Raw genomic sequence first — 19,184 nt, 5'->3', positions numbered from 1 at the left:
TGCCATTTCAAAGGATGCATATAATAGGTCCTCAATTGATTGTTATCTCATAAGTCAATGAGAATGATTTGTTTTTAGGGTCCTGATGAAGAAGCTGTTGTGGATCTTGGCAAAACTAGCTCAACTGTGAACACCAAGTTTGAAAAAGAAGAACTAGAAAGTAAGTTAATTTAAAATAGCTTACTTTGCTTAGCAGGATAAATTACTAATTAATGTTTGTAAGTATCCTTTTAAGTTTTACCTCGTATTTGTTGAGTTTTTTGTTATTGTTGTAAGGTAAAGCATACATTTAGAAGAGTGCCACTTGAAAGTATCGGCAAAAGATAGAGTTCAGAATGCTTTTCAAAATTTAGTGATGGTTACCATTAATTACCTTAACTTGGAAGACTGAAAGGACACAGTCACAAAATTAGTTAACTCTTTTATTTTTTTCATTTCTAGCAGGCTAAATAATTTGTGTTATGAGTACGCTAGAGTGCCAGACTAATAAACGACAGTTATCATTTGTTGTCATCTCAGCATTCGTTTTATAGGTGTTACATTAGCCTTTTAAAATGTTGCAATAACCTCTGCATAGAGTTGTAGAGCAACTGAGTTACTTGCCCATCTTCCTTAGACAGGAAGAAGTCCTGGCAAATGGTTTCTTTTCTTTTGAAAATAATTTTAGATTTACAGAATAGCTGCAAAGAAAGCACATAGTTCCTCCGTACACTTCACCCAGTTTCTCCTAATGTTAACATTTTGCGCAGCCATCATACATTTGTGTAAATGAAGAAATTAACATTGGTTAATTACTAATTAGAATCTGACTAATTACTAGGTTACTGTTAAACCACAGATTTTATTTAGGCTTCACTAGTTTTTCCACTAATGGCCTTTTTCTGTTTTAGGATTCAATTGATCCAGTTTAGGATCTGTAACAGTACGTTTAGTTACAAGTCTCCTCGGTCTCCTAATCTATACCAGTTTCTCATTCTTTTTTTGTTTTTCATGACCTTGACACTTTTGAAGAGTAGTGGTTAGATATTTTGTACAGTGTTTCTCGGTTTGGGTTTAGTATGATGTTATGGCATGAATAGGTGGAGGTTATGGATATTTGGGAAGCATACTACAGAAGTAATGTTCCCTTTTCAGTGCACCATACCTGTGTATGATATCAACATGACTTACTATTGATAATGTTAACCATGAACACATGGTTGAGGTGGTGGTCATGGCAAATATTTTGATAGACATTTTTGGGGGATGTTTTTAGGAACTATATCCTTAAGTTAAACTCTTTTGTGAGAGCTACTACTATATTGAGTTATTAATTGTTTATTTAAAAAAAGAGAAAGAAAGTTTCATTTATATTGTAAGATTTTTTTTTTTTTAACTCTAAAAGATTTTTTTTTTTTTAACTCTAAAAATTGGCTGTAAGAGTCTAGGCTTGTTAGGGTTTCCAAAAAGAACCTCAGTTATCTAGAAGCTTATTGTTAGATCTTGTGAATTATAGGAGCTAGGGAGGTTAAAATTTTTAGCAGTAATTTTACTAATTCAAATGTACAGTAATATATTTAATGTTTAATGTCAACCCTCACCTATATGTAACCTGGATGTTCCTTCGCTTCCTTTGGTTATCACAGGCACTAAGCTCTGCATACTTTGTGCAGATCTGTAAGTTTGGTATCAAGTTTGAGGGATAGATTAAGTTTATCTAAGAGAGTTTGAGTAAATACGGTCTTGATAGAATAAAGTAAGGGCAGAAGAAAAAGGAAAGAAAAAGGAAAAAATTACAACAGGACACTAGAGGCAATTGTAAAAGAAGAAAACACAATAAACCTTAATCTACCAATCTTTGGATTCTAGTGTGTTTTTATTTTATCTAGTCTTTCTAAACTGCACACTCATAGCATTTATTTTTATCTTGGTGCATTGGGGCTTCTGTGCCAAGACCCATTAGTACTAATTGGAAGAACAACTTTGTAATTCCCAGTTCAGTGATGGGAATTTGACTCTTTAATTTCCACTTTTCTTTATGTTCTGAAGGAAATAGTTTCATTAAAATAAAATTGAGTTTTGTTATATTTATTTCTTATTACTTTTTTTTTTTTGAGATTCACGTAATATAAAATTGACCGTTTTAAAGTATACAATTTTTTTAATGTGTTCACTATATTATGCAACCAATGCCACTGTCTAATTCTCAAAACATATCTATAATTCCAAAAAGAAACCCTGTATAATTAGCTTTTACATTTGGAATTTTTGTTTTATGGTAGTTGAGATTTAATTCTATAGACATTTATCGAGTATTTACCATGTGCTAGGCTGAGTACTGGAAGATGTTTAAACAAATCATTTTAGTTCAATATGTTTTGTTACACTGTCCCTCTTTTAATTTAAAAGGTGATTATTTACTTTATGAGATTAATATATTAGCAGCTGAAATAAGATGTCAGAGTATCACATTTTTCAGCCTTACCTGGGTACATGAGTGTCGGGCAACTCAAATTTTATCCTGCTCTGTGCCTGTCTGAAAAATGGCATGAAATCTCTGTAAGTATTGATTTTGTGGTTACAAGTAAATGTTAGTGGGTCAGCAACTTCGCAAATATGGAATCCCATGAATAATGAGGATCAACTGTACATTCAAATCACATATAAAGATGGCAGTCCTAAGTTTCTTGAAGTACTTATTTTCTGACCATCTTATGGAATTTTTTAGGAAAAGAATGTCATTAATCATTTGTATTTCAGCCTATTAACATTTTAAATTGTGTACATAGTTGCAGATTAGTTGACCTTGTACTTCACATCCCTCTTCACTGAACACTCATTTGATATTTGACATAGTGCTCCTAGCTCTGTGGTTTTCCTGATTCAGTTTCATCTAGTGGGCAAAAGCAGAGACTGCCTTTCATAACTATTTTGTTGTTATACTGCAAAGTTAGGATAATGCAATATCAGTGGTAGCTTTTTCTAGTTTAAAAGCGTACAATAACTTTACTTACTGCTTTTTTATCTAAACTGACAGTTTCTACCCTTTATTTGGATTATTTACATTTAATGTAGCTCTCAGTAATTTGGACTTTATTTTTGTTTGGTCTTTATTTTTTTTTTATTTATTTTTGAGACGGAGTCTCACTCTGTCACTTCCCAGGCTGAGTGCAGTGGCCGATCTCAGTTCTCTGCAAGTTCTCCCCGGGTTCACGCCATTCTCCTGCCCCTCAGCCTCCCCGAGTAGCTGCTGACCACAGGCGCCACCTCGGGCCTGCCAGTTTTTGCATTTTTAGTAGAGACGGGTTCCCCACCGTTAGCCAGGATGGTCTCATGACCTCCTGACCTCGCGGATCCGCCTGGCCTCTCGCCTCCCAAGTGCTGACAGGCTTGGTTTCACACCGCCTATTTTTTTTTTTTAAACTAAAAAGTTAGTAAATAAATATTTGTAAATATTTATATGTTATATTTATTGTAAAGTATTTAATTGTTATTAAAATGTATCTCTTAAGGACCTCTACTAACTACGGTTGGCCATAAATGTAGATGGAATAAATATATGTCTACAGGCCGGGTGCGGTGGCCTGCCTGTAATCCCAGTGACCTTGTGGGAGGTCGTGAGACGGGCAGATCACGGTGTCGGCGATCGAGACCATCCGGCTAACCCGTGAAACCTCGGCCTCTACTAAAAAAATACAAAACTAGCCGATGGCGGTGGCGGGAGGCCGCAGTCCCGCACTTCACTCGGGAGGCTGAGGCAGGAGAATGGCGGAACCCGGGAGGCAGAGCTTCTTTTGCGTGAGCCTGGAGATCCGGGCCACTGCACTCCAGCCTAGGCGACAGAGCGAGACTCTGTCTCAAAAAAAAAAAAAAAAAAAAGTCTACATAGTATGATTTCAGGTGGGCTAAGCTCTTCCTTCTTAAGATATCTTTTTAAGCCGGGCATGGTGGCTCACTCCTGTAATCCTAGCACTTTGGGAGGCTGAGGTGGGTGGATCATGAGATCAGGAGTTCAAGACCAGCCTGACCAACATGGTGAAACCCTGTCTCTACTAAAAATACAAAAACAAACAAACAAACAAAAAGATATCTTTTTAGATGTGCAAATACTTACATAAGTGATTTGTAGATTTAGTGTAGTCATCTGTCAGTGATATTAGCCCTGGGCATAATATTCTGTGTAGTGCTTTGTAAAATAAGAGAAATAACTGGAGAAGTCATTGTTAATTACGTGAACTTATATTCTTTATCAGAGTAGATTTTGGAGTACTTTTGTATATATCACTTTTTTCTCTTTTGGAAAGCTAGTAATATGTTTCTGAACCTTTTAATAGGTCATAGAGCTGTATATATTGGTGTTCACGTCCCATTTAGTAAAGAGAGTCGTCGGCGTCATAGGCATCGTGGACACAAACATCACCACCGGAGAAGAAAAGATAAAGAATCAGATAAAGAAGATGGACGGGAATCTCCTTCTTATGGTAAGAGAAAACAGTTCTTCTTTAACAGTTTAAAGCTCCTATTTTCCTGTAAAGTATTTTCTTTTAATTGAATATTTTCTTTTAAAAATTGTGTGTCTGCAGTAATGTAGTCACATTGTATACATTGGGGAATACCAATTGAAGTAAGAATTTTTTTTATGTAAGAAAAATCTTTATAGGTCAAGATCTCTTTGGTATAAGTGAAAAAATAAAGGACTTTATTTTCTTCATTGTATCCCATCCTTGGAATTGTAAAAGTTATGCCTAGTCACTTAGGCTCAAATTTAGTAGAGTTTCATTTTCTTTCCTCTACTATATATTTAATTACTTACATATGCAATGGATAGACATTGGGAATGCTGAGGCTGTCATGGAAGTGATTAAAGTTTTTTTCCTCCTTCTTTTTTTTTTGAGTCTAGCTCTGTTACCCAGGCTGGGTTGGAGTGCAGTGGTAACGATCTCGGCTCACTGCAACGTCTACCTCCAGGGTTCAAGCGATTCTTGTGCCTCAGCCTCCCAAGTAGCTGGGATTACAGGCACACACTACCATGCCTGGCTAATTTTTATATTTTTAGTAGAGACGGGGTTTCACCATGTTGGCCAGACTGGCCATGAACTCCTGACCTCAAGTGATCCACCTGCCTCAGCTTCCCAAAGTGCTGGGATTACAGGTGTGAGCCACCATGCCTGGCTGTTTTTTTCTTTCTTACACCACAGTTTTGGCCAGAAGATTTTATCCACTAGGCTGGATTACTTGGTTTTCTGTGCAAAAAAGAGTACTCTTATTTGATAATATTAGTTATATAAAAGGACAGGATTTTTTTGTTTGTTACTTGAAAGCAGAGAAGTTAGTGGTACCAATAGAAATCAGAAAGAAAAACAGGGACAAGACTGTTACCTGATGATAAGCATAGAGAGCCATGTTTTAAGTGGCCCTGAGAGTGGGAGAGAGCCAAAAAAAAAAAAAAAAAAAAAAAGGCTGTAAAACCTGAGGAGGATTCTTAGACATTATACTTAGTTGGCATACAGGGCATTATTAGTATAAGGCCATCTGTACATCCTGGGTCCTAGTGAGTGCTTTCTAGTGAAGAAAGCTATGTGAGCCACATCCTATAGGCACTCGCGTGCTACGCTAAAAGAAAGTTTTTGTGAAAAGGCAAAGAAAAAAATATTATTATGTATGATATAGTTACTGCATGAACATAGGAAAGAAAATACTGATGGCATAGTAAAATCTAAAGTGCAAATTATGTGTCTAAACATTCTATTAAGCCCTAGACAAATGGTCTTATATTTAACCATCTCAGTAGTTTTAATATATAACCATCTTAGCATTTTTAAAATATAGATGTTAAATTCATTTTATAGATCAGGAAACTTCAGCCCAGCAAGACTGACAGGAATCTATTAAACTCTACTAGGCCAGGCGCAGTGGCTCACGTTTGTAATCCCAGTATTTTGGGAGGCTGAGGCGGGTGGATCATGAGGTCAGGAGTTCAAGACCTGCCTGGCCAACATGGTGAAACCTCGTCTCTACTAAAAATACAAAAAAAAAAAAAAAAAAAGTTACCTGGGCATGGTGGTGGGCACCTGTAATCCCAGATATTCGGGAGGCTGAGGCAGAGAATTGCTTGAACCCGGGAGGCAGAGGTTGTAGTGAGCAGAGATCGTGCCACTGCACTCTAGCCTGGGTGACAGAACCAGACTCCGTTTCAAAAAAAACCAAGAAACTCTACTAAGAGATACTGATGACCTAGTAAATCTAGTAAATATAATACTAAGTGGTCATGTAGCTAGCAAAGGAAAAACAAACACTGAATTTAGAAAGGGTCACTAGTGAACTTTTTTTGGTGATACTAAGCAATTTAGAAGTAAAAAATACTTAAACAGTAAAAAACTGTGCTATACATTGCAGCCATTCAGTTTAGGATATCCTGGGTTCTTCTGTGGGTGAATGGATCAGTATGCTTCTCTTATTCATACTGAGTTAAAAAGGCATACAGTATTTTTCTGGACAGAAATGTTGTTACTTAACTCTTAGATATGTTCACCTAAGTATGTGATTTGATGTTTTAAACTAGGATATGGGATTAAAAGTGTAAGTATAGGGGCTTCAAAAATAGATTATAACGAAGAAAATATTTGACTTTTCAAAGGAATAACTATTCCTAGAAAAGATTTATGTCCCTGGAAGTTTTTAACTACCAATTTGTATCTGAGAAAGTGCTAAAAATGAAGTCTTTTCATTTCGGCTCTCTAAAGGGATTACACAGGACCTTGCTTCTAAACAGGATGGATTAACAGGGATTAAATTTTCTCCCCATTTTATTTTAATAATTATTCCTATTTGGGGGCTGTTTTCCATTGCATTTTCCTTTAGCTTTATTGAGATATAATTAACAAATAAAATTTGTATACATTTAAAGTGTACAGTATGATTTATATATATATGCACACATATACATTGTTAAATGATTATCACAATCAAGTTAATTAACACATCCTTAACCTCATATAGTTGCCTTTTACTGTGTATAGTGAGAACACACACAACTAAAGTCTACTCTCTTAGCAGATTTCAAGGGTACAATACATTTTTTTCTTTTCTTTTTTTTTTTTTTTTTTGAGACTGAGCCTTTCTCTTTCGCCCAGGCTGGAGTGCGGTGGTGCGATCTTAGCTCACTGCAACCTCCGCCTCCCAGGTTCAGGCGATTCTCCTGCCTCAGCCTCCCAAGTAGCTGGGATTACAGGTGCCCTCCACCACGCACGGCTAATTTTTTTTTTTTTTTTTGTATTTTTAGTAGAGACAGGATTTCACCATGTTGGTCAGGCTGGTCTCGAACTCCTGACCTCAAGTGATCCGCCTGCCTCAGCCTCCCAAAGTGCTGGGATTACAGGCGTGAGCCACTGTGCTCCGCCATTACAATATTATTAACTGTAGTCATCATGTTGTACATTATTAGATCCCCATAATTCATTTTTCTAATAACTGAAAGTTTGTAACTGCCATCCCATTTAAAGTAGTTGGAAAACCAGATAAAATGTATGAAACAGTAGTTTTAAGACATTGTACAAAAAGCAGCACAGGATTTTGATTTCTGAGAGGGGAGAAGCAAGTGAGATAATACCTATGATGACCTGAGCTTATTACCCAGGGACAGTTTCCAGGCCACAGCACAGGGAGGGGAACCCAAACAACCTGGAGCTGAGGAGCATAGATTGGAATTTGGGGAGGTGAAAGAGGCTAGAATTTGAGGTGTTGAGTTCAAGAGAGCAGAGAATACTCAAGAGTTCCAAAGATCTGAAGAAGGATCCTTTTGAGTGTTCGGCTGATCACTGGTCTAGCCATGTGTGAGAGGAAACTTACCTGTGGCCTGGGAAAAACCTACCAGAAAGTAGTAGTAGGCTAAGCAGTTTCTGTACTTTCACACAAGACTGAATAGTTTGTGTTCCCTTCAGCCACAGTGGAAAGACTTCGACATATACAGGGTATTGGATAGAGTTCTCAGGAGGCTCTGGCCTTAGTAGTGAGTCTAGATTAGTTTTACACTAAAGACTGCAGTGAATCTGCTTTAAAAATTCTTACAGGCAGGTCTTGAAAGAATTAAGTTAACTGTATGCCAGGGCAAAGTATTACACTACTAAAAGAAAGAAGATAAAATCTGTCACCTGACCATGTTAAATTCCCAATATCTGGAATCCAAAAATTATCAGGGATATAAAGAAGCAGGAAAGTATGAGTCAAAACCAGGAGAAAAATAAATTAATAAGACAGATCTAGAAATGGCAGAGTTGATTGAATTAGAAAATAAGAATGTTAAAGCAACTAGAATAAATATGCTCAAAAGGATAGAGAAGAATATGATTGTGTTAAAGAGAGCTATTGGAAATAGGAGGAAGCCCCAAATGGAAATTCTAGAGAGGAAAAAATAGAATATCTGAAATGGAAAACACACTGGATAGGATTAACTGAAGATTTGCTACAGCAGGAAAAAAAAGTGATCAGTGGTTTTGAAGACAGTGATGGCAGCTATCCAAAATGAAACACAGAGAATGACTGAAAAAGAACGAAGGGAGCATAAGTAATTTGTGGGACAATATCATGTAGTCTAATATGTATGACTGGAATCCCAGAAAGGAAGGTATCAGAAAAGGTACTTGAAAAAATTATAGTTGAAGAATTTTCAAACTTAATGAAAACATTGAACTCATAGATCCAAGGAGCTGAACAAACCCCAAGAAGAAACATAAAGAAAACATATAATGACTCATAAGAATCAGATAGCCAGAATCAGAATGTAATAAGCCTGAATGTGTATGCATATAACAACAGGTGCAGAATACATGATAAAATTGGAAATAGATCAATCCACAATTAGAGTTGGAGATTTTAGCTCTCCTCTCTAACAGAATAAACAAACAGAATATTAATAAGGATATGGAAGACCTGAATAACACTGCCTAACCAGACTGATACTGACATTTATAAAACACTTCACCCAAGGACAGCAGAATACATCCTCTACAAGTGCAAATGGAATATTTACCAAGATCATATTCTAGTCCATAAAACAAGTCTCAGTATAATTTAAAAGAAGTGAAAGTATGTTCTCTGATTGCAATAGAATTAAACTAGAAATGTCATCAAGAATAATTCCTAGGTATTTGGAAATTGAAGAAAATACTTCTCAATAATCATGGGTTAAAGAAATAATCACAACAGAAATTAGAAAATATTTCGAACTCATTGAAAATGAAAATAGTATAGGCAGGTAACTGAGATAGATTTTTGCCAAGTAAGGACAGTTCTGATACGTACACGATTTATATATGGTACTGTGCAGAGTGAGGACTATCTAACATTCAGATTTGTTAGATGTAACTAAAGCAGTACTTTAGAGAAAAATTTGTAGCATTTAATCCTCATATTAGAACAGAAGAAAAGTTGAAATCAGGGACTTAAACTTCTAGCCTAAGAAACTAAGGAAAAAATATAGGGCAAATTGTAAGGAGAAGATGGGAAACAAAATTGAAGGAGAATGAATAAAGTAAAAATCAGAAAAAAACAATAGCAAGACCTCAATCAGAGCTAAATCTGGTACGTTGAAAAAAGATTATTAAAATTGATAACTGTAAAGCCAGATTGATCAGAGGACAAAAAGCCCCCACAAATGACCAGTATTAGAAAATTTCAGTATACATCCCGCAGAAATTAGAAAACTAATTAGAGGGCCGGTCGCGGTTATTCCACCACTTTGAGAGGCCGAAGCGGGTGGATCACTTGAGGTCAGGAGTTCGAGACCAGCCTGGCCAACATGGTGAAACCACGTCTCTACTAAAAATAAAAAATCAACCGGGAGTGTTGGCGCGCGCCTGTAGTCCCAGCTACTGGAAGGCTGAGACAGGAGAATCGCTTGAACCTGGGAGGTGCAGGTTGCAGTGACCTGAGATCTTACCACTGCACTCCAGCCTGGGCGACAGAAGGAAACTCCACCTCAAAAAAAGAAAAAAAGAAAGAAAAAAAGTGCCCAGAGCGGTGGCTAATGCCTATAATCCTAGTGAGACAACCAAGCAAAAACGGCTCCCAAGACAGTCTACGAGCACTGGAAAGATGGGGTGCAGCAGTGAAAAGTTCGCGCCATTTGCAGAAGGGAACAGCCTGGCCCCTCCTGTTCCTGGATAGTAATCAGGAATTCAGTTGGTGAGGTGGACAGCCTGTTAGCAGGACTCCTTTCAAAGTGTCTGTGTGCCTGATCTTTCCCTACCATGTGACAAGAACCCAGTTTTGTCTACAACACCAGCACTTTGGGAGGCCAAGGCGGGCGGATTGCTTGAGCTCAGGGGTTTGAGACCAGTCTGGGCAACACAGTGAAACCCTGGTCTCTACCAAAAACACGAAAATTAGCCAGTCGTGCCTTTTATCCCAGCTGAGGCATGAAAATCGCTTGAACCCAAGAGGCAGAAGCTCGTGGGCTGAACTTGCGCCTCTGCACTCCATCCTGGGAGTGAGCCGCCGTCTCAAAAAAAAAAAAAAAGCGAGCTGTAGTTTTTGATGTCACATTTTCATGTTTTCGGAAGGATAAAACCCATTTGGGAGTTGTTTATATGAATATAAAGTATAGAGGGATATATAGGTTAGTCTATGTTTCAACAAAGATCATGTTTCTCTAAAGATATACAAGGTCTATTCAATATAATATTTAATATAAAAGATAACTGATACAATTCATTAAGGGTGAAATATTAGGGACATTTTAGTCCATTCTTCAAAACTACAATCAATGCTGGGAGTGGTAGCTCAGGCTTGTAATCCCAGAACTTTGGGAGGCCGAGGCAGGTGGATCACCTGAGATCAGGAGTTCGAGAACAGCCTGGCCAACGTGGTGAAACTCCGTCTCTACTAAAAATAATTACCCAAGTATGGTGGCACATGCCTGTAATCCCAGCTACTCGGGAGGCTGAGGCAGGAGAATCGCTTGAACTTGGGAGGCGGCGATTGCAGTAAACCGAGATGGTGTAACTGCACTCCAGCCTGGGTGACAGAGTGAGACTCCCTCTCAAAAAAAAAAAAAAAAAAAGCAAACTAATAAGAAATATTATGGATGGCTTTGTGGCAACTAAATTGATAATTTAGATGAAATGGGCAAGTTCCTCTAAGAATATAAACTACCAAGCAGAAATGCATTAAAGAAGCCAGACATGTTGATGCATGCCTATAATTTCAACACTGGGAGACTGAGGCAGGAGGATTGCTTGAAGCTAGGAGTTCAAGACCAGCCTAGGCAGCAAAGCAAAACCCTGTCACAACAAAAAATAAAAAATTACCTGAGTGTGGTGATGTGCATCTCCCCAGCTGCTGGGGAGGCTGAGGTGGATTGATCCCTTTAGCCCAGGAGTTTTGAGGCCACAGTGAGCTATGCTTGTGTGACTGCACTCCAGCCTGGGCAACAGATACCATCTCTTAAATAAGTAAATAAAAAAAGGAAGAAATGGATTAAAGACATTAAATTTGTGGTCTAAAACTTTCTGACAATGAAAATTTACTCTCAGATGGCATCAAGGATGAAATAAAACAAACTTAAGAAAGAAATAATAGAGATTTTGCTACAAAACGTAAGAGGAGGCAACACTTCTCAATTTTGTTAATGAATCCAGCATTACCCTGATAGCAAAACTAATCAGGGATATTACAGGAAAAATACAGCTATGGACAAAATATTTTTGCACATATGGATTAGAAAATCCCTAACAAAATTACAACATTGCATCCAGCAATGTTTAAAAAGGATAATATATCATGGGAGTGGTAGGCTGAGTAATGGACTGCAAGATATTCATCTCCTAAAGCCTTGAACCTGTGAATGTTACCTTATATGGCAAAGAGGACTTTGCAGATGTGATTAGGTTAATTTTTTTTGTTATAAATTTTTTTGAGACGGAGTATCACTCTTGTTACCCAGGCTGGAGTGCGATGATGCGATCTTGGCTCACTGCAACCTCTGCCCCTCGGGTTCAATCTATTCTGCCTCAGCCTCCCAAGTAGCTAGGATTACAGGCCTGCGCCATTATGGCTGGCTAATTTTTGTATTTTTAGTAGAGACAGGGTTTCAGCATGTTGGCCAGGCTGATCTCAAATTCCCGATCTCAGGTGATTCACCCATCTTGGCCTCCCAAAGTGGCTGGGATTACAGGTGTGAGCCACCATATCTGGCCTAATTTTTTTTAATTTGTTTTTGTTTTTATTTTTGAGATGGAGTCTTGCTGTATCACCTAGGCTGGAGTACAGTGGCATGATCATGGCTCATTGCAGCCTCTGCCTCCTGGGTTCAAGTGATACTTCTGTCTCAGCCTCCTGAGTAGCTGGGATTACAGGTGTGTATCACCATGCCCGGCTAATTTTTGTATTTTTTGTAGAGATGGGGTTTCACCATGTTAGTCAGGGTGGTCTGGAACTCCTGACTTGAGGTAATCCACCTGCCTCGGCCTCCCAAAGTGCTGGGATTGCAACTATGAGTCACCATGCCTGGCCAGGTTAAGAATTTTGGAGTGGGAATATTATCCTGGATTATGCAGGTTGGCCTGATATAGTCACAGGGATCCTTAGTAAGAGGAATTGGAAGATCAGACTGGATATAGATGTGACAGAAAGAAGCAAGTGGCTACAGTGATGTCAGGAAGGGATCCTGACCCCAGGAATGTAAGCTGCCTTCAGAAGCTGGAAAAGGTAAGGGAATTTGATTTTCCTAGAGCCTCCAGAAGGAACCAGCCTTACCAACACCGTGATTTTAGCCCTCATTTTGGACTTCTGGTATCCAAAACTGTAAGAGAATAAATTTGTATTATTTAATCCACCAGGTTTGTGGATTAAATTTGTTACTAGCTTGATGGCCAAGCTGGAAACCTAAGGTTGGTTTACAACTTAAACTTATCTGTCAATGTAACTAAGTAATCTCATTAACAATACAAAGTTTCTCGAAAAGCAGTACAACCATCTAAATAGGTTCAAAGTAAGCCTTTAACAAAATTCAATACCTATCCGTGATAAAACTCTCTGCAAACTAAGAATAGCAGGAAACTTCCCTAACCTGATAAAGGGCATCTACAAAAACCAAAAACCAAGAACGCCACCATGTAGTCAATATCACATTTCACAATGAAAGACTGAGTATTTTCTGTGATTTGGGAAAAGGAAAGGATGTCCTCTCTGATGACTTTTATACAACACTCTACTAGAGGACCTAGCCAGTGTAAGAAGACAAGAAAGAATACAGGGCATACAGATTGGAATGAAAAAGTAAAATGGTCTTTATTCGCAGATACAGGATCATGTAGGTAGCAAATCCTAAGCAATCTACAATACTTAAGAGAACTAAGTGAGTTTAGCAGTTCACAGGACATAAAATCAATTATATTTCTATATAGTTGCAGTGAGTAATGAGATTTCATTTAGGGGTCATTCTGACAAAGATTTGTGCAAGACCTAAATGCTGGAAAGTTTAATACAGTAGGAAGTTCAATCACAATATGTTTCTTTAATCCTGTATAGGTCTTAGGTTATGTCTTCAATATGAAGGCTCATGACATAAACATACTGGAAAATTTTCAGATTTTTTTGTATGCTTCTCTTCCTATTCTTTATATTTTTCTTGTCCTGGAGTTCTGGACCTTCTGCATCCCTCTTAATCTTTTATGTTTTCTTCCTTCTTATCTGTTGTTTCTGCATTCTCTGAAATTTTCTCAGATCTGACTTTTACAAAGACAATTCCATCGAATCTACTCTTTATCCTGTTCAAATATCCTTGTTGCATCCACAAGTACTTGGAGGATTGTTCACTTAGGTGTAAATTTTGAGTGAGAACTCATCTCTCATATTCAGGGTAACTATTTGTGGTGGTTTATTTGTTTATATGGGGCCCTAGGGCTTTCAACTGTCCTGGGCTAGTATTTATGCTAATTCCTCTGTTTCGGGCTCCTATACTACACGAGTAGTTTAATATCAGATGCCATGAGTGGGTTATCTGTTCCTTGTAGTGACTTGTTCTGCTCCCCAAACCCCAAGCTTACAGTTTTGTTTCTCCATGATAGTAGGAAAATATAGTTTCTGTATACTTGAAGTTTTGAGTTTTCTCATCATTTTTTGGAACGTGGAGATTTTCTATTTTTTACTCTTTAACATAGCTTGCATTTTATTTTATTTTATTATTTTATTTTATTTTATTAATTTTAATTTAATTTTATTTTATTTTATTGAGACAGAGTCTCTGTCGCCTAGGCTGGAGTGCAGTGGCACGATCTCAGCTCACTGCAATCTCCACTTCCCAGGTTCAAGCGATTCTCCTGCCTCAGCCTCCCGAGAAGTTGGGATTACAAGCGTCCACCACCATGCCTAACTAATTTTTATATTTTTAGTAGAGACGGGGTTTCACCATGTTGGCCAGGCTGGTCTCAAGCTCCTGACCTCAGATGATACACCTGCCTCTGCCTCTCAAAGTGCTGGGATTACAGGCATAAGTCACAGTCCCTGGCCTTAGCTTGTATTTTAAATATTCTGTTCTAACTTTTCCATGTAGTTTTGGTGAGGAAAAAGGGCTGCCTTTGAACATTATGTTCATGTTTTGGAATGTTACTTTTATTTTTGTTTGTTTAGATCAGTTATTAAGTTAGTTTGACTTGTTTATTTTTAACGTAATTTTCTTTTTTTTCTATTGTTTTTTCTATTCTAGGTTATCTTTCTGTGACTTTTTTTTTTTTTTTTTTTTTTTTTACTGGATTGTTGGTTCTTATTTCCTTTCAGAATTGTGATAGTTTAATAATTAAGAGAGTTTTGATAAAATATATTTGTTTATACAGGTAACAAAAGTGTTTCATTTTCAAAACTGAATTTATGTTTGAATGACTGAATTTATCTTTGAATGACTTGAGGAAAAATTTGAGTATATGTGAATTCTTATTTTGTAAAGATACACCATCCCAGAGAGTTCAGTTTATCCTTGGTACTGAAGATGATGATGAAGAACATATTCCCCATGATCTCTTCACGGAAATGGATGAACTGTGTTACAGAGATGGAGAAGAATATGAATGGAAAGAAACTGCTAGGTAATACTGCTAAGTCTCTTTCTCTCTCTCTTTTTTTTTTTTTTTTTTGAGATGGAATTTTGCTCTTGTTGCCCAGACTGGAATGCAATGGCGCGATCTCAGCTCACTGCAACTTCTGCCTCCCAGGTTCAAGTGATTTTCCTGCCTCAGCCTCCTTCTCAAGTATCTGAGATTGCAGGAGCTCGCCACCACGTCTGACTAATTTTTATATTTTTAGTAGAGATGGGGTTTCACCGAGCTGATGGGGGTGGTCTCAAACTCATGACCTCAGGTTATCCTCCCGTCTAGGTCCCCCATAGTGCTAGGATCACAGGCGTTAGCCACCGTTCCCGGCCTAAATCTCATTTTTAAATTGGCTTTCCTTGATTTCTTTTTGTAATGGGAATATTAAGTTGAAAGTATGAGATATCTGGTGCTTTAAACCAGTGAGCAGAGAATTTCCTTATTAATTGGTAGAAATTCTATCTTTAATTTTTCCCTTTATTCTCAAATTTGTTTACTTAAATAATCCTTTATACTTTAATAAAGAAATTATGTCATTGTAGATTTTAATGTCTACAATTTTGTGTATTGCAAGTTTAGATGAGGAATAGAAGTAGAAACTATATGAAATTCCATAGTTTGTTTTTGTAGACTTAGTATTATGATAGCTAGAATAGAAAGAGGAACTACAAAGGAGGTTTGTGACTATAGATATTGTAGACCATTGGCATAATTTGTGAAAATGTGTTTGTAACCATAGTCTGTTTGGTCATCGTTTTCTTTGTTTCTTTCTTTTTTTTTTTTTTAAGAACAAATTTTTCTTTATCACATTAAGATAAACAAATGGAATCTTCATTACTTATAAAATATTTTTATATATTATGCATTCAGATGGCTGAAATTTGAAGAGGATGTTGAAGATGGCGGTGACCGATGGAGTAAACCTTATGTGGCAACTCTCTCTTTGCACAGTCTTTTTGAACTAAGGAGTTGCATCCTCAATGGAACAGTCATGCTGGATATGAGAGCAAGCACTCTAGATGAAATAGCAGGTTATAGTAAACTGACTTTTAAAAAATATGTAAGATGTAGTGGAATTTTAGACATTCATTTAATAACTATATGCTGAGCTTCTATTCTGTGGAGTACAGTATAAGGAAATAAGATAGATTTTTTGTCTTTGACAAATTTGCAGATGAGATTAAATTAAACAGACATAAGTGTAGTATCAGTAAGAGAGTGAATAGTGGCACAAGCAAATCAGAGTCTGTTCTCTGGAAATTCAGAAAAGAGTTTTTTGTTTCCTTGTTTTTTGGAATGGGGATGTGGGGAATAGCCACAGAGAACATTAACTGTACAAGTTACTCATAAAATGTGAACACATGGGAACGAGGAGTAGGTGATACAAGAGAAAAAGTATTTTAAGGAGGAGTAAAGAAGTCTAGAGTAGTATAGACAGGAATCTCAGGAAAGTCAGTTCTGTGTGAATATACAGATTTCTTCAGTAGTGGTAGGAGGTATGTTGGGAAACCCAGTTAGAGATTGGATTGTGACTAGCCTTGAATTATTGGAATTTTTTGTTGTTGTTGTTTATTTGTTTTGGGGGAGGGGGGATCACAGGGTCTCTCACTGTCATCCAGGCTGGAGTTCAGTGGCACGATCTCGGCTTACTGCAGCCTCCGTCTCCTGGGCTGAAGTGATCCTTCCACCTCAGCCTACTGAGTAGCTGGGATCACAGGTGTACACCACTACGCCTGGCTAATTTTTGTATTTTTTGTAGAGATGGGTTTTCGCCATGTAGCCCAGGCTGGTCTTGAACTCCTGAACTGAAACGACCTGCCCACTTTGGCGTGCCAGAATTTTGGGTTTACAGGTGTGAGCCATGGTGCCTAGCCAAGAAATAGGATTTTATTTGGTAGGCATTTTGGTGGTCTTGATGGTTTTTAAGTTGAGGAACAGTATGATTTGAGATACATTTAGGAAGATCATTCTGGCAACAGAATGTAGGGTGGCTTTGGATTAGGAAGAGTTTAGAAGCAATAGGCCAGTTATTCTCTAGGAACAGTCTAAGCAAGGAAAGAGCTCTGGTAGGTTGAGCAATGAAAATCAAAGGGGGAGATTTGAAGGATAATGTGGAGGTAGAAAGTAGAAAAAGGCAGCTATAATACAGCTTTTTGTCCACTAACTAAAATTAATGAAAACCAAAATTAAGTTCGGTGGTAATGAATTTGATGGTGTAACTACCATTGTAGATTTCTCCCATGGAAAAACAAAAATCTGTGGTATTTAGTCTTTAAGAGAACCATGAGCTTAATACAATTTCTCAGGCTAGAAATACTTCAATTTTAGCCAACTGTTAGATTTGACTGTGTGCTGCAAATATTTAAATTGTCAGTCCTTACTTTCTTGTCTTACATGAGTAACTGAAAAATTAAGTTAAGGTTGGGAATATTGAATTTGTATAATACATATGGGTTTCAGACTTTGGTTTGCAATTATCACATAATACCATGTAGTACTTTTAGTATATGTTGTATAATCTAGTGTTCATTATTTGGTAAACTGTAGTTGTTGTGTTAATGTTAACAGTTTACCTATTACGCTGGTCCTTCCGGGTTTTTTTTAGAGTTACCGTATAGTTTTGAAAATTTGACCCACTTCTTCCAAGTTAGTGCCACTGTTTAAAAATATTAATATATATTTTATAAATTAAAAAGTTTAATCACTTCAGTAATGTATGAAATGGCATTGCCATCAGTTTCCCCATTCCCCACATCCCCTTCACAACCTGATTTTACTCCTCTTCCTAGAACTTACGACCTCGTGACGTTTTATCTATTTGTATGTTGGTTTCTCTACCTCTCGAAGAGAGCAGAAACTTGGCTCTGTTTTGATATTGTTAAACTACTGTATTCCTAACACATAGCGGACACTCAGTGAACAGTTAATGACTGAGTGGGTCCTGATACTCATCTGCTGGAACAGTTTTGGGGGAGAATACATGGTTTGGCAATAAAATACCTTTACATCTTAGGAAGGTAGTATTATTGAATATTCAGCTTAATAGAATTTATTGTATTCATACAGGAAAGCACTTTCAGCTATAGGAAGGCTAATTAGTATATAATAGTACCTCTTTATAATTAATAGTATTAAAATAAGGGAGTCTTTATAATTCCTTTTTATTGGGTGGATAATATTCATTTATGCATTGATTCTTTAATAGTGATAATAAAACTTTCTAGAGTTACTTAAGATTCTAATTTTTGTCATAAGATTTCACTCACAGTTTATTCCTGTATTTTATGGTCATCTGAGTGTTTAGTAATTTATTTTTTTTTCATTGAATAGATATGGTATTAGACAACATGATAGCTTCTGGCCAATTAGACGAGTCTATACGAGAGAATGTCAGAGAAGCTCTTCTGAAGAGACATCATCATCAGAATGAGAAAAGATTCACCAGTCGGATTCCCCTTGTCCGATCTTTTGCAGATATAGGCAAGAAACATTCTGACCCTCACTTGCTTGAAAGGAATGGTGAGATAAGTTGTGGCATCCAATTTTTTGCTAACACTTCTACTGTAACAGCTTTCCAGAACATTACGATTAACATTTGGGGATCTTTAAACACTCACTATACCTACCTCTGAATTATTTCTCCTCCCTGCTTTGTTTCTTTTCAAGGCCTCTCGTATAATTAATTAAAGAGGCATAAATTATGATCTATAATTTTTAATTTTACCTTTTTGATATTCTAAATCTTGGGTTTGAACCTTTATTTTAGATTTTTCCTACTTTTTTTTCCTCCTGAATATACTTGGTTTGCTGGTATAAACAAGTGTTTTTGGATTGGTTTGCTGATTTCACGGCTCTTTATTTGTACAAGTTGTGAAAGGCTTTTATGACTGTTCCAGTCTTACACTAAGGGTAGTTGGTGTCTTCTAATCCATTGAGAATGGCTCAGACCCAGGTCTACATATTCCGCCTTTCCACTCTCATTCTTAGGTTACAGGCAGGTTGTGGGGCATGTGGGAAGACAGTGTTTTTACAGTTGTTTACCTCTGTCAGTGTCCTAATGCTGGCACACTTGGAGGTTTTGCCTTTCCTTATTTTCTTCTGTGTAAAGCAGAGGAATGCATC

General features: G+C 37.2%; 1 protein-coding gene across 8 annotated transcripts in view; it reads left to right on the top strand.

The window, feature by feature from the left end:
- SLC4A7 (solute carrier family 4 member 7) overlaps positions 1-19,184 on the top strand; it is a 107,502-nt gene that overhangs the window by 28,817 nt on the left and 59,501 nt on the right. For 6 of the 8 annotated variants that reach the window (XM_017955971.3, XM_009201819.4, XM_003895191.3 and 3 more), the window contains exons 2-6: positions 79-160; positions 4,314-4,460; positions 14,921-15,059; positions 15,933-16,093; positions 18,393-18,581. In XM_017955971.3, coding sequence (XP_017811460.1) covers positions 79-160; positions 4,314-4,460; positions 14,921-15,059; positions 15,933-16,093; positions 18,393-18,581 — 718 coding nt within the window. The remainder of the gene's footprint in view (positions 1-78; positions 161-4,313; positions 4,461-14,920; positions 15,060-15,932; positions 16,094-18,392; positions 18,582-19,184) is intronic. The other 2 variants (XM_009201817.4, XM_009201820.4) reach the window with 1 other exon arrangement.

This window comes from Papio anubis, chromosome 2 (assembly GCF_008728515.1).
Source record: "Papio anubis isolate 15944 chromosome 2, Panubis1.0, whole genome shotgun sequence".
NCBI classification, from domain to species: Eukaryota; Metazoa; Chordata; class Mammalia; order Primates; family Cercopithecidae; genus Papio; species Papio anubis.
This window is presented reverse-complemented; position numbering and strand designations above follow the sequence as displayed.